General features: G+C 35.2%; 2 protein-coding genes across 2 annotated transcripts in view; one reads left to right on the top strand and one right to left on the bottom strand.

Moving 5' to 3' along the window:
- LOC122528876 (uncharacterized abhydrolase domain-containing protein DDB_G0269086) overlaps positions 1–1,923 on the bottom strand; it is a 5,516-nt gene extending 3,593 nt beyond the window's left edge. Inside the window, exon 1 of the mRNA XM_043654480.1 lies at positions 1,329–1,923. Coding sequence (XP_043510415.1) covers positions 1,329–1,373 — 45 coding nt within the window. The 5' untranslated portion in view covers positions 1,374–1,923. The remainder of the gene's footprint in view (positions 1–1,328) is intronic.
- Positions 1,924–3,844: 1,921 nt separating this feature from the next.
- On the top strand, positions 3,845–6,584 carry LOC122528877. Its single transcript, XM_043654481.1, has 3 exons — positions 3,845–4,459; positions 4,923–5,063; positions 5,533–6,584. The coding sequence occupies exons 1-3, from the start codon at positions 4,430–4,432 to the stop codon at positions 5,899–5,901; spliced, it is 540 nt and encodes a 179-aa protein (XP_043510416.1). The 5' UTR covers positions 3,845–4,429; the 3' UTR covers positions 5,902–6,584.
- The last annotated feature ends 5,610 nt before the right edge of the window (positions 6,585–12,194 follow it).

The following is a 12,194-nucleotide window of genomic DNA, read 5'->3' as shown; positions in this document are numbered from 1 at the left end:
AAAATATAAGAAAAGACTGGTTTTGCTAATTTCAAATTAAATTTAAGTTCAAACACATGATTCTTCTTACTTCACTTCCTTTAACCGTTGACCAGAACATTCGCAAATTTGTAAATTTTTTTTTTTTTTTTTTTTAGTAGGGAGTGATTAATAATATTGGCGCACAATATAGCGAGTTACTACAAAAGCGATACAAGTATGAAAATAATACATGATCAAATTTGCCAAGTTTTTAATTAACTATTTCGATTTTTTTTTTATCGTAGATTATTAATTTTGGTAAATTTCACTTTGTCATTGAAACGAGAAATCTGAAAGAAAAGTCGCGTAGCTTCTTGTTACTTTAGGAAGAAAGGAAGCAGACAGTAAATTGATGAAAAAAAAAAAGCCGCCAAATTAAAATTAAAATTGTGTCAATCCGAGGGAACGAAATTTGAAAAACGAGGAACGAACGAGACTTGAGGAATTAACCTTTTTAGCTACGCGGTTGTAATCCCGATGATATTAGCATCGGGATCCGAATAAGTTGCGGTGCTTTTACAGTTTCCATTTCAAGAATATACAATGCGAAAAAATGCAAATTGAAGCGAACAAACGTTCCGCGACACGAGAAAAATAAGTTACAATGGCGTGTCGTTTATAAAGGAAGACTCAGCGGCGTATTGTTCGGAAAGATGACGTAGACGAAATCCACTATAACGGCGTACTATAATAGCCTAAAAGGTTAAACATCCGTGTTTTTAATACACGTGTATACGTCATCGTTATTGCACATTTTATCAGACGTGTTATAGCGCGTCTTTATGTACGTGCAAAGAATTCCCGGATATCACTGTGTTAGTATAATTTTTGTTGTGACGAAGATTTCCTTTTTCCATACGTATATTTTGCTCGCTGAAACCACCAAATTGAAAGTTCGCGCAAGGAGATTGAATTAAATGAAAGTTCGCGCGGATATTTTGACTACGAGTTTAACGTCGCGACAATGAAATTTCGTACTTTCCCAGCGATTTATAGTAAATTTCTTTAAATGTAATCGACGACAGGGCAAAATTTAATGGATGGACATTGACGCATCGAGATCAAACTTCAAAAAAAAAAAAAAAAAAAAAAAAAAAAAACTAAGAAACAAAAGCTGAGATGAGCGTTCAACTTGGTACAATTAGAAAGATAATTCCAAACTCCTGGCCAATAGCTTAAGTGTAGTACTAATCATCTGGAACAGCGAGTCATAGATCTCTGCCTTTCCTAGAAAATCTCGAAACACTGTTTCCTCCTCCAGGAACTTTTTAACAAAATAAACTCCCGCAATATCCGTTTGATCTCACCTGTCGAGCCAGGAGAACCACGAGAAACCAGCAAACAGCCTTCATGCTACTTCTTCGAGTTTTCAATCTCTCTCTTCAGACGCTTCTTCTTCTCTCGAAAGGAATTTATTCTCCAGCTTCGATAATATTTCCAGCAACGTCACAAGAATATAGTCTGATATATATATATATATATATATATATATATATATATATATATTTTGCCAAAAATTCCCCAAATGATATATCACGGAAAATCCACTGCGACGAGAGACTTCATACCGGTCGGTCTCGTTCGTTGAAAAATTACGCGAATCTGAGTCAGAGCGTGACCGAGTGGCAACTGGAGGATCGAACCGGTCCAGGCGAGTGCTCGTTCTTCGATTTTCCTCGGCATGGATCAAGGTTCGCGGCTGCCGACCGTCGTCACTGGCGGGACTGGCGACGACAAAAAAAAAAAAAAAAGAAGAAAGAAATTAAAAGAAGACTGGTAACGGTTCCAGAGTCGCACACGTGCATACGTTACAGGCTGTGTGTAAACCGAGCAAGGCAGAAGTGTTAATCGGGGAAGAAAAGAACGAGAGAGAAGCGCCGACTCGTTCGCGAACGTGGACGCGGACGCGTGACACTTGAATTAAGTTGCGATCGGTATGCGTGTCGCGTGTCCGTGAACCGAGTTTCGCTCTTCCGCTATGCGGCGACGTCGACGATCGTTCTCCTCTGGTTCCCGGTTTTTCCGCGCCGCGCCAACAACCACCGTTGGCTGGCTTTTGGCAATCTTCGGTCGAACAATTAGATTTGATTTAAATGGAAAAAATTACAAATACTTTGGATGGCTAGTAAGAAAGAAACTGCATATTTAATTGACACGAGCTTTTATTTTTTACACATTATGAACTATATATAAAAAGGAAAGAGTACAACAGTTCCAGATTGTGATTTCTGAAAATATTTTGTAGATTTACTTTTATTGATTTTGTATAATTTTCTGGAATCTTCTACAGTCGTGCGAGTTAGTTTTAATTACTAAAAGTATTGTGTATTCATCATTTTTTAATTTTACTGTTTATTATTTTACTATTTTGTGTTTTAGTTTCTGTGACCTTTCGGGATAAGGATTAGTTCTCGGTTACCAGAAATGTATGGAATATTTTATTATTGGATTTCCTTAGGATTTTTGAACCGTGAAAAAGATGAATGTTTACACAGTTGTAAAGGTTGTAGTTATTCAAGGATCATAGAGCCTCCAATTTTTGATTTTTGGTTTATTTTAACACATTATGAACTATATATAGAAAGCAACATTAAAAAGGAAAGAGTACAACAGTTCCAGGTTGTGATTTCTGAAAATATTTTGTAGATTTACTTTTATTTATTTTGTATAATTTTCTGGAATCTTCTACAGTCGTGCGAGTTATTTTTAATTACTAAAAGTATTGTGTATTCATCATTTTTCAATTTTACTGTCTTTATTATTTTACTATTTTGTGTTTTAGTTTCTGTGACCTTTCGGGTTAAGAATTAGTCCTCGGTTACCAGAAATGTATGGAATATTTTATTATTGGATTTCCTTAGTGAAAAAGATGAATGTTTACAGTTGCAAAGGTTGTAGTTATTCAAGGATCACAGAGCCTTCAATTTTTATTTTAATTTCGACTGTTTTACTACAAACAGGTCATTCGAAACATGATTGCAAGACGTCACGAGAGGACCAACCGTCGTCAGTTAATTCCACATCATCTTACGAAATATTAATTTCCAAAAAGACACATCTCCAAGAGGATAAAACGTCAAGTGACAATGCAACGTCCCACGCGCCTACTTATCTCCAATGATTTATTTTACCTCGACGTCCTTCGAATTTCGAGCCTCCGCCTCTCTCTTTCCTTCCACTTCCTAAACGGCGAACGATTTATCTCGAGATCGTGTGGAACGTGCCCAAGCGAAAGTGAGAATAATACGGAGACTTTCGTTCGATCGAAGGCTACGACCTTGGACAAGGTCGCTGTAACGATTTCAAGCAAGAGCGAAGAAAAACGACGAGAACAAGCGAATCCTGTTTGATGACTGCACCTTCAAGGCGATTGGGTTATGGATCCCGGTAGAATTTATTGAACGCAATAGCAAAAAGGACAACTGGTTCTCAACACGTGTCCCGATCTCTATTTTTTTTGCATCGAGTAGCCGTTTAACGATCCTGACATCCCACTTGGAATCCAGGCTTTTAATCCATCAATCGAAAGTACAGGAATTTTCTGCATCTTTCGTCTTGGTAACTGCCCTTGAAATTTCCTTCAGAGTAGAAAATTAGAAATTGGTTTTAAAATAATTTGAAGGAAGATGGGAACCTTTTTTTTTCTTTTTCGTTTGGAAATTTCCTTCATCCCTTTTTTTTCTGGAGAGAATTATTTCTTTTCTTCGACGTGCTCTTTTTTAGAAATTTCCTCTTTGAGAATTTTAAGAACTTGATTGTTAATTGTAATTTCTGGCTTTAGAAATTCTTTTAAAGTTGAAGATTTTCAGTGCTTTCGTAGGTGTTATTTACCTTTTTACGTTTTAAAAGAGTAAGCAGTTCGCTCAAGAATACTAATTAGGCGAACAGAGATAAGATTGTTATTATTAATTAAAATGAGAAATTACGTCACTGATAAACAGATTTAAAACTGTAAAATGAATTTCACAAAGTAACAATGCATTCAAGAAATATGATACAATGCACAAGAAAATTGAAGACACAAGAAAAATTTCATTTCTAGAAAATAGAATTATATGTGGCAAAAGCAAGGATCAAGGAAAGAAGAATAATATTTTCAACAAACAGGCTGACTCACGTCGACTAACAGATTCAGACGCAATGGAAAAGATGGCTCGAGGTTTCGAACAAGTGAAACACTGTATTATTTGGTAACAGCAGCGTTATCTAGGAGGTATGAGGGTACCACCATTCGATAAGTGGAGTCCTATCTGCGAGAAGCGTTATATATTCAGACTCGTGGTTGCGGAAACGTTCCACACAGTTGCATTTCAATTATTCCTTCTCGTGGATACTTTGTTAAACTCTCTCAAACGTGTTCTTTCTCGACGGTGGTTCGGAATTGTCTAGGAAATCGATTTTCGAAACGATGTCGTCCGTCTTGCTCGTGATTTTAGCGGTAAGACACGTTGATCAGTTCCTTATGCACAAATGAAAATATTACTTTTCATTTCGAAGGGTTCAATATTCATTTTATACTAGAATAAGTCCTCGTAACGATTAGCATAAGAATTTTCGTCAGGACTTTTCGTCATTCGAATTTGTGAATCAAATTGGTAAATGTCAAATATTTTATATTTGCAATAATTGAAAATTTTTAGTAGGTGTTTGACAAAATTCTTATTGAATTTCCGGCGAATTAATTTTGATCTTTATTTCAATTTTTCTTTCTCCAATCTTTCTAATACGTGAATCTACGTTGCTCTGTATATTATAAAAAAATTAGCAGCTAAAAATGTGAATCTCTTTTCGTAACACTTAGTAATTATAATTCTACGATCATATAAGATAATAGATAATTCTAATCAAAGTATTGTAGTGCTGATATTAGTGCAAATTATTTTTCTGTCCTTTTCTGTCAGATTATCGGAACGTATGCGAACCCTGCATTTCGATCCAACGATTCGATCAATAAAATCGATCAAGATACACCGAAAGAAGAAAACATCGCGAATGAAAGTTCTAGTGTTACACCAGTTTTCGAACAAGTGATAGCTCAAAATGTAAGTATCAAAGATAATGATTAGTCATTCGAGTAATATGGACTTAAAACGCGTGGAATTGACAAACGATGTCAACGATTTGCCTTCACCTTGAGATCGAGAATCCTGCGAAGTCGATAAAAAATGAAACGAAGGTGTCTTCCCCAATTTCTCAATTGGCTCAGGTAGTGGAGAATTCGATAAGGAACGGTTCATTTGTCACGGGAAAAAATCGTTTGAGCTCTAATCGATACAGATCGTCATCTGAGCACTCTGAAGATTCAAGTCTATAGTAATGTATATAAAATCGGTTTTGTGTATTTTAATAAATCAACGTACATTAGGTATCGTTGATTTCCACAAAATTTCGTAAATTTGTCAGCTGTTAAAAAAAAAAAGAAAAAGAAAAAAACTGTTTAATCAGTGAAGATGTAATTTTCAAATACGCCATTCCGATAAACAAATTTTTCAACCCTCCGTTAATTTTCAGTCCGACACTAGCACCACGTCAAAACCGAGCCTACTCGCCTGGTTTCTCGCGCCACTGACTCAGAATCTTCAAATCAATCCTCAAACACTCCAGAACCGTGTTACCCAGCTGAAGGAAGCACTGAGCAATCTTGGATTTCGAAATCCCAACGAAATTTCGAAAGGGAAGCAGTTAAATAACGCAAACAATTTACTACAAGTCACGAGTGTGACCGACTCTGGATTCTATACCGACAGACTGGAGCCAGCTGGATTTTTCGGTGGAAATGGTTGGCTGGCGAATAAGGGTGGAATCTTAGGCGGACCAGGAGCGATTCTTTCTACTGGTAGTCTCCTCACGGACTATCCAACCGCGTATAAAAAGAAATAGACAAATTTTCGAAGGAATTATTGAATCAGCACGTAAGAAAGGAAAGATTGTTCTATTCTTTGTTTCGAAAGGATTTTTAAAAATTTTATTTTAATATACCATTACGAAAATACCAAATAAATTATTCATAATAATTACTGCTTCCCAAATTTTTATTTGGAGTAAATAGCGAATCTTTGTTTTATAAATAAATGAAAGAGAAAGTTAAAGGGAAACGTTTAATATTAGACGAGATTAACTGATACTCCTCCAATCGGCGAAACATGATGGAGGAAATAAAACGAGAGGAATAAAGGTATTGAGAGCAAATAAACTAACAATAAGTAGATAATTCCGGTGGAACGTGTACCGGAGAAAAAAGTGGAAATTCCTTTGATATCATCGTGTCGTAATTCGACGATGGAAACTATGGAGAAAGCTTTATATAAATAAGCAGCTTTCCAGAAACAAAAAAAAACTCTTCTTCTCCGATGACATGGAATTCTTTTTGTAAGTTCAATAATTTTTGAATATTATTTGACAGTCACATCAGTCTCTATAATAAGTGATTGGGAAGAGATTGTTTTACAATTCTTGAGAAGATTGATTTATACATATTATAATACAGAATAACAAAAAGCATATACGTAAATGTATAAAGTAAAGTACATGTTCTTATTTTTCAATAAAGTATGTTATTATTAGACTTTGTGTTCTATCTTACTAATAAGACTTGTCAAAACTTTTCGTAACCACTGCAACAGATTATATAACAGTGCTAATAAAATTTAAGTACTGCATCAACACGCGTAAAATATTCGTAAAAAGTGTCTTACAAAATTTCGAATACTTTCGCACTATCGTAACTGTGTGGTTTCAATGAATTGTCAAAGAAATCAAGACATCGAACAAATGAAAAGGAAATAAAATTCTACGTTGCTCATCAGTGTACAAGTTTTCATCATCTTTTCAAAGTTCAAAGGGATTGAACAAATTCAAGCTTCTCTTATATATGTATATATTAAACAGCGTGTCTTTAGGGTGGGGGAAGCGCGCGGAAGTGGGGGTAGAGCAAAGCGACTTTCGCTTTGGAGCAGCAGTCGAGGCTCGTCCATTGACGGAGCAACGTTCGTTGTTGTGATTGTCGATGCAAACAACGTGTTTACCAATAATCGCGAAACGAAACGTAACTCAACTCGATCGTAATCGTGCTACGCTCCATGAAAACCGATACTTCGACGTTTCTTTGACGTTACTTTGATATTTTAACTGGAAGTTTCTCCGCAATCGCGTGTGTTTTGTTTGTTTGATGTTTCGTTGGAACAGAGACTTCGATTGATCGACCGTGCTTTTTAAACGTGATTCGCTTCCTTTTTGATCGAAGAAAGAGAGAAGAAGGGACTGGTCTCGTTGATCCAGTGGAAAGAAGGATAAAAGGAAAACAGTGTGCGCGACACCGAAGCGTATCGCAATTGGTAAGCGAACACGTTTGATTTTATATTTGGCTATGTGTTTGTTATTATTCTGTCGGAATATCTTGCCACGTGCCTCAAGCACCGTGTTGATGTTAATAAGAACAGACGATGCTGTTATATCGACGCGGGAACGTAAGGATTATGTGTTGCCGGTTTGATTTGAAAATGTAGGCAATATGGCGGCTGACGAAAACGCGCGTCTTTCTGGCGCGTTTGAATTTGGTTAGTTAAACTCGGACCCGCTAGGGGGACGAGTTTACTACGAACTCAAATTATTGAAGGTAGGAATATGATTCTTCTAGATTTTCTTTAAAGATAATGATTTACATTTATCGTAAATAATAAAATTCTTAAATTGCATATGAATTTTATTTTATAATAGACTATACTAAGTCTTCGTAGAATTTTAAACTAATTTTAGAATATCCGAATAGAATATTATAGCTATCTCTTTCGAATGAAAAAAGAATGAAAACCCACTAACATACAATTCTTTCTTTCTATTACAGATCCAAGATGACGGATTCCATCATGTTTCTCTGAAATAAATCTTCAGTCCTACTCGAGAAAACAAGTATCTACCATGTGAATCCATCAGAACAACTTTAATGTTGAAAGCTTGCCATTTCGAAGACTTTACCATGTGCTTGCAAGAAACAAAATGTTCCATGTATTTCCAATGCCAATACGAAATATGTATATTTCGAAAATTTTTTAAATCTAAAGACATCCCAACGATCCTAATTCTGAAATTCCAAAATCTCGGAGAACGTTGAGAAAACATTGGTAAACATGACATGAAAGAGAAATTGAAATTAAGAGTATCGAGAAAACAATTGCGTCGAATTTCGTGTGTTTCAGTTATGCGACATATCGTCGAAGTGACACTGTACTGTTTGGTGAGTGGAAGAATCCCTTGGGATGGCGTTGGAAATATAATTGGCGTGCAAGCGGCGATACGCAACGAACCGCTAAAATTTCCGGAAAAGCCGGTCATTTCGAAAGATCTTCGCGATTTGATCTCGAGGATGCTGAACAAGAATTCGCTCGAGAGAATCACGTTGTCAGAGATCAAGAACACACCTGGCTGACAAATTATGGCGTTGAACCACTGCCAAGCGAAGCTGATAATTGTCAACTTCCGGTTACCGTTACGGACGAAGAAGTGGAACGAGTTGTCACGAAGATATCTAAGCTCGTCTCGCTGATTCTTGTCAAAACAATGCTGAGACAGTACAGCTTTCATGTAAGTGGAATTCTTTTCTTTAAAATGATGCCAAATTTAATATTAAAGTATTAATTATAAGAAGTATAATTATATTGAAGAAGAATCAAAGTATTTTTAATTAATTTAATTCAATAATTGATAATGAATTTTAAAACAATTTTTAAATGATATTACTGATAACAAAATTTTTTTTCGAAAATATTTCAAAAGTCTATCTAATTTATTTCTAATATAGCATAAATATTTTTCGTGAAAATTGTTAATGATCATTGTTATACAAATTTTCTAACTAACGAAGAATTATTTTCTGATTCTTCTTTCCTGTCAAGAATCCTTTTCTATCAAAGAAAACTTGGAAAACAACGAGTAGCGGAAAGACGTTGTCAGAAGAGAAGATTGTAAAAAATGCAATGTGGAAAAGATTTCCAAGAACAAACAGAAGTTCACGTCGAGTCCTCACAATTAGCAAACAAATCGCAAGTAAATAGTTTGAATAGCCCAATTTTTCGACGATTTCTTGCAATTATTACCTTTCCCTGTGTGTTCTGAAAAATTTTCAGACAAACATCCGTAAGCAGTCCTCCATTTCCAGTGATGGAACCGCCAAATCGAGAAACAGATGTGGAGGAACGTCTTGAGAAATTCTAACTTCAAAACGTAAGATCCTTTCTTCTAACTTGTATTAACTAACTAAGTCGCGGAAAAAAATTTGACGTGGTCTGCGGGAAATTATTTGTCGCGACCACCACATTTCATATTTCGATTTTACATTTCTGGATCGATGGTGATCTATTAAGATAATTTGATTTTGATTTTCAAGTATTTTTGTGTTCATACTGCCCTTATATATAATAATACAAGAATCTCTTCGAGTTAAGTATAAGAAATAAACGAATTGTGAATGAAGTAACATTAAGGATTATTTTCCATCTGGACGGTTTAGTTTTGACCCAGTTTTTTCGAAACTCTTGTTCCCCTCAATGGATTCAATATGATAGAGAGATTAGTCAAGGTTAAACCGAATTTTGTGGCGTTTTTTTTAATAAACTCTACCAATTTTCTCAGAAATCGCGCTGTAGTAGTCGTAACAAATAATTTCCTTCTATTCTTTATATAAAGAAAAGAATTTAAGTCTTGCAAATGGTGCAAGTGATCTCAACCAAAGTTAGATTCGTGATTTTGTGTTAAATCTGAGGACCATAAACGCGAATTTGAATTTAATACGTTCACAAATTCTGATCTCTCTCCAAACAACACGTTCACAAATTCTGAACTCTCTCCAAACATCACGTTCATAAATTCTGATCTCTCTCCAAACAACACGTTCACAAATTCTGACCTCTCTCCAAACAACGAATGTCTATCCACCATTTGTTAGTAATAACTAGCGGTGGATAGACACTCGTTTTCCAGTTTTATTAACATTTATCGGTAGACTGTGAATTTTTATCCATTTACGGGGAATTTCAACCTACACAGATTGCACGTGACATTCAAAAGTATATAAAGCATCCGACATTAATTATTTGTTGCAATATTTAGTAAATAAAACAATTTATTACTTAGGTTCCGTTTTTTTTTTTTTTTTTTTTTTTTTTTTTTTGAATTAAATTTGTAATGCGACATGAATTTGCACAAATATTCACAGTTTATTGGGAACTAATGGTGGCTACAAGGTCAAGAAACATGATGCCATTAGATCGTCTACCGATGAATAATATTTAATTTATTGACAGATTTATTTGGAACAACCTGTGGCACAGGATGCTTTTTACAGATAAGTAATATTACTTAAAATTATAAAATATTCCCTTTAATGAAATTGGTCGACATATAAGGCGCAAGATGGCTGATATTTGACAGCAGGTCGCGCTGTAATTTGAGGTGAGAAGGTATAAAAAGACGTGCGATGCATCGGTAAGCCTGCATCTAATTGTTACTAGTGTATCATACGTATTATATATGTGCCATATGTGTATAACAAAAAGACAAGACTCTTATATCTATTTATTCTGATGGTATGTAATATTTCGAATTAAAGAATTTCATCGAATCATACTCTAAACATAATTTAATGTACTCAATTTCAATGGATTGAAGCTTGAGTTTTTTCCCTTGCATTGCTTTTATTCTAAAGAACTTTCAGAACTTCACTATGAAGCTCGTGATATTACAAAAAATAAAAAGAAAAGAATTTCCTTCTCGAGCTTGAAGAATTCTTAGCGTCTAAAGATTTATAAAAACTTCAGATTCCAGCTGAAGATGCTCACAAATTTTCCACCGATCTCGAATAAAAATATTACGTACCTCCAGAAATATTTTTCAAACCTTCGTCGATAAAGATCTACGAAACGTTGTTTAGTGGCTCAGATTTATCCACAATCGTCGTGCACGATATAATGGATGCATCTCGCGCGTTAGGAATATTCTCACAGGGCATCTTGTATCTCGTATTAGACGTGCACTATGTTTCTTAATCTACACGTAACGGAAGTACAATTAATCGTATCGCGTGCGAAACTGGCCCTCAATTGGCAATCAGTTTCATTTAACGAGTCAAACTATCTAACAGAAGCGAACCATCTGAAAGTCTTACTTATTCTGAATAGAGCAAAAATCTGAAAACGTGAACGTTCGATTCGAAACGATCGTGACAAATTGACCAATTGAGGGGCTCGATTGTCAAAAAGGTGATGGACAATTAACGTGAAGCGAGGCAAAAATCGAAAGTTGGTGTCTTTTTTTTTTTTCGACTAATGCACTGATCTTCTCGACGATCAATCTTACAGACGATTTTGCTTCGTTGTCTTTTAATAGACGAAGAATTAAAAAAGAGTGAAAGGAGACACGATTAAACTCTAAGGACTCTACCAAAAGTAATACTTTTTTTGATAGTGTTTTGGTAGATTATATACAGATTATATACAGTGACCATAAAAAAGGCAATCAGTTAATTTTACAGATGTACAACTTTTAAATCGCAGCGGATTTCTCAGTTAAACCTTGCATTCATCAAGTCGGATTTCTCGACGTGCCTCTTAAAGCGAAGTTCAGTAAAAAAGACGATAAGTCGATGAATCGATGGTGATTACGTTTAGTTGCCTACTGTCATAAAATTGGCCAACGAAGACGAGCGAGGGATGAACTGTGTACCCAATGTACTTTATCGATGTTTATTCTCATTTGGTAAATTGAATCGTGAATCGTGTATGACTCTCTTTTGCTATTGGCTCGAATCTCTCGTTGTTGTCATTGTCGTTGTCGATAGGTTCCTATCAATTAGTTTCGTCTGGGCTACGGAGTTCATATTGCGAGATAAAAAAATTCTCGTAGGTACTCATAAATTAACTACATTTTACACTTTGTGGGGATTATTTGATTTAGATTTTTTTTTTTTTTTGACATTTTGTTCTCACATTCTTACATTAATGGGAAAGAATGGAATTATTGGATGGTGTGGGATGTAGGAATAAAATCCAGAATATAGAACATAGAATACGAGACAAGTTAACATTGAATATGAAAAATGTACAGGGTATGGAATACGAAATGTGGTTTGTGGGAGTGCGAGGATATGAAATGTGGAATATAAGACACTGAATATGGAATGT

This window comes from Frieseomelitta varia, unplaced genomic scaffold, assembly GCF_011392965.1.
Source record: "Frieseomelitta varia isolate USP_RPSP 00005682 unplaced genomic scaffold, Fvar_1.2 scaffold_266, whole genome shotgun sequence".
Lineage (NCBI taxonomy): Eukaryota > Metazoa > Arthropoda > Insecta > Hymenoptera > Apidae > Frieseomelitta > Frieseomelitta varia.
The sequence above is the reverse complement of the archived record's forward strand: the minus strand, read 5'-3'. Positions and strand labels throughout refer to the sequence as shown.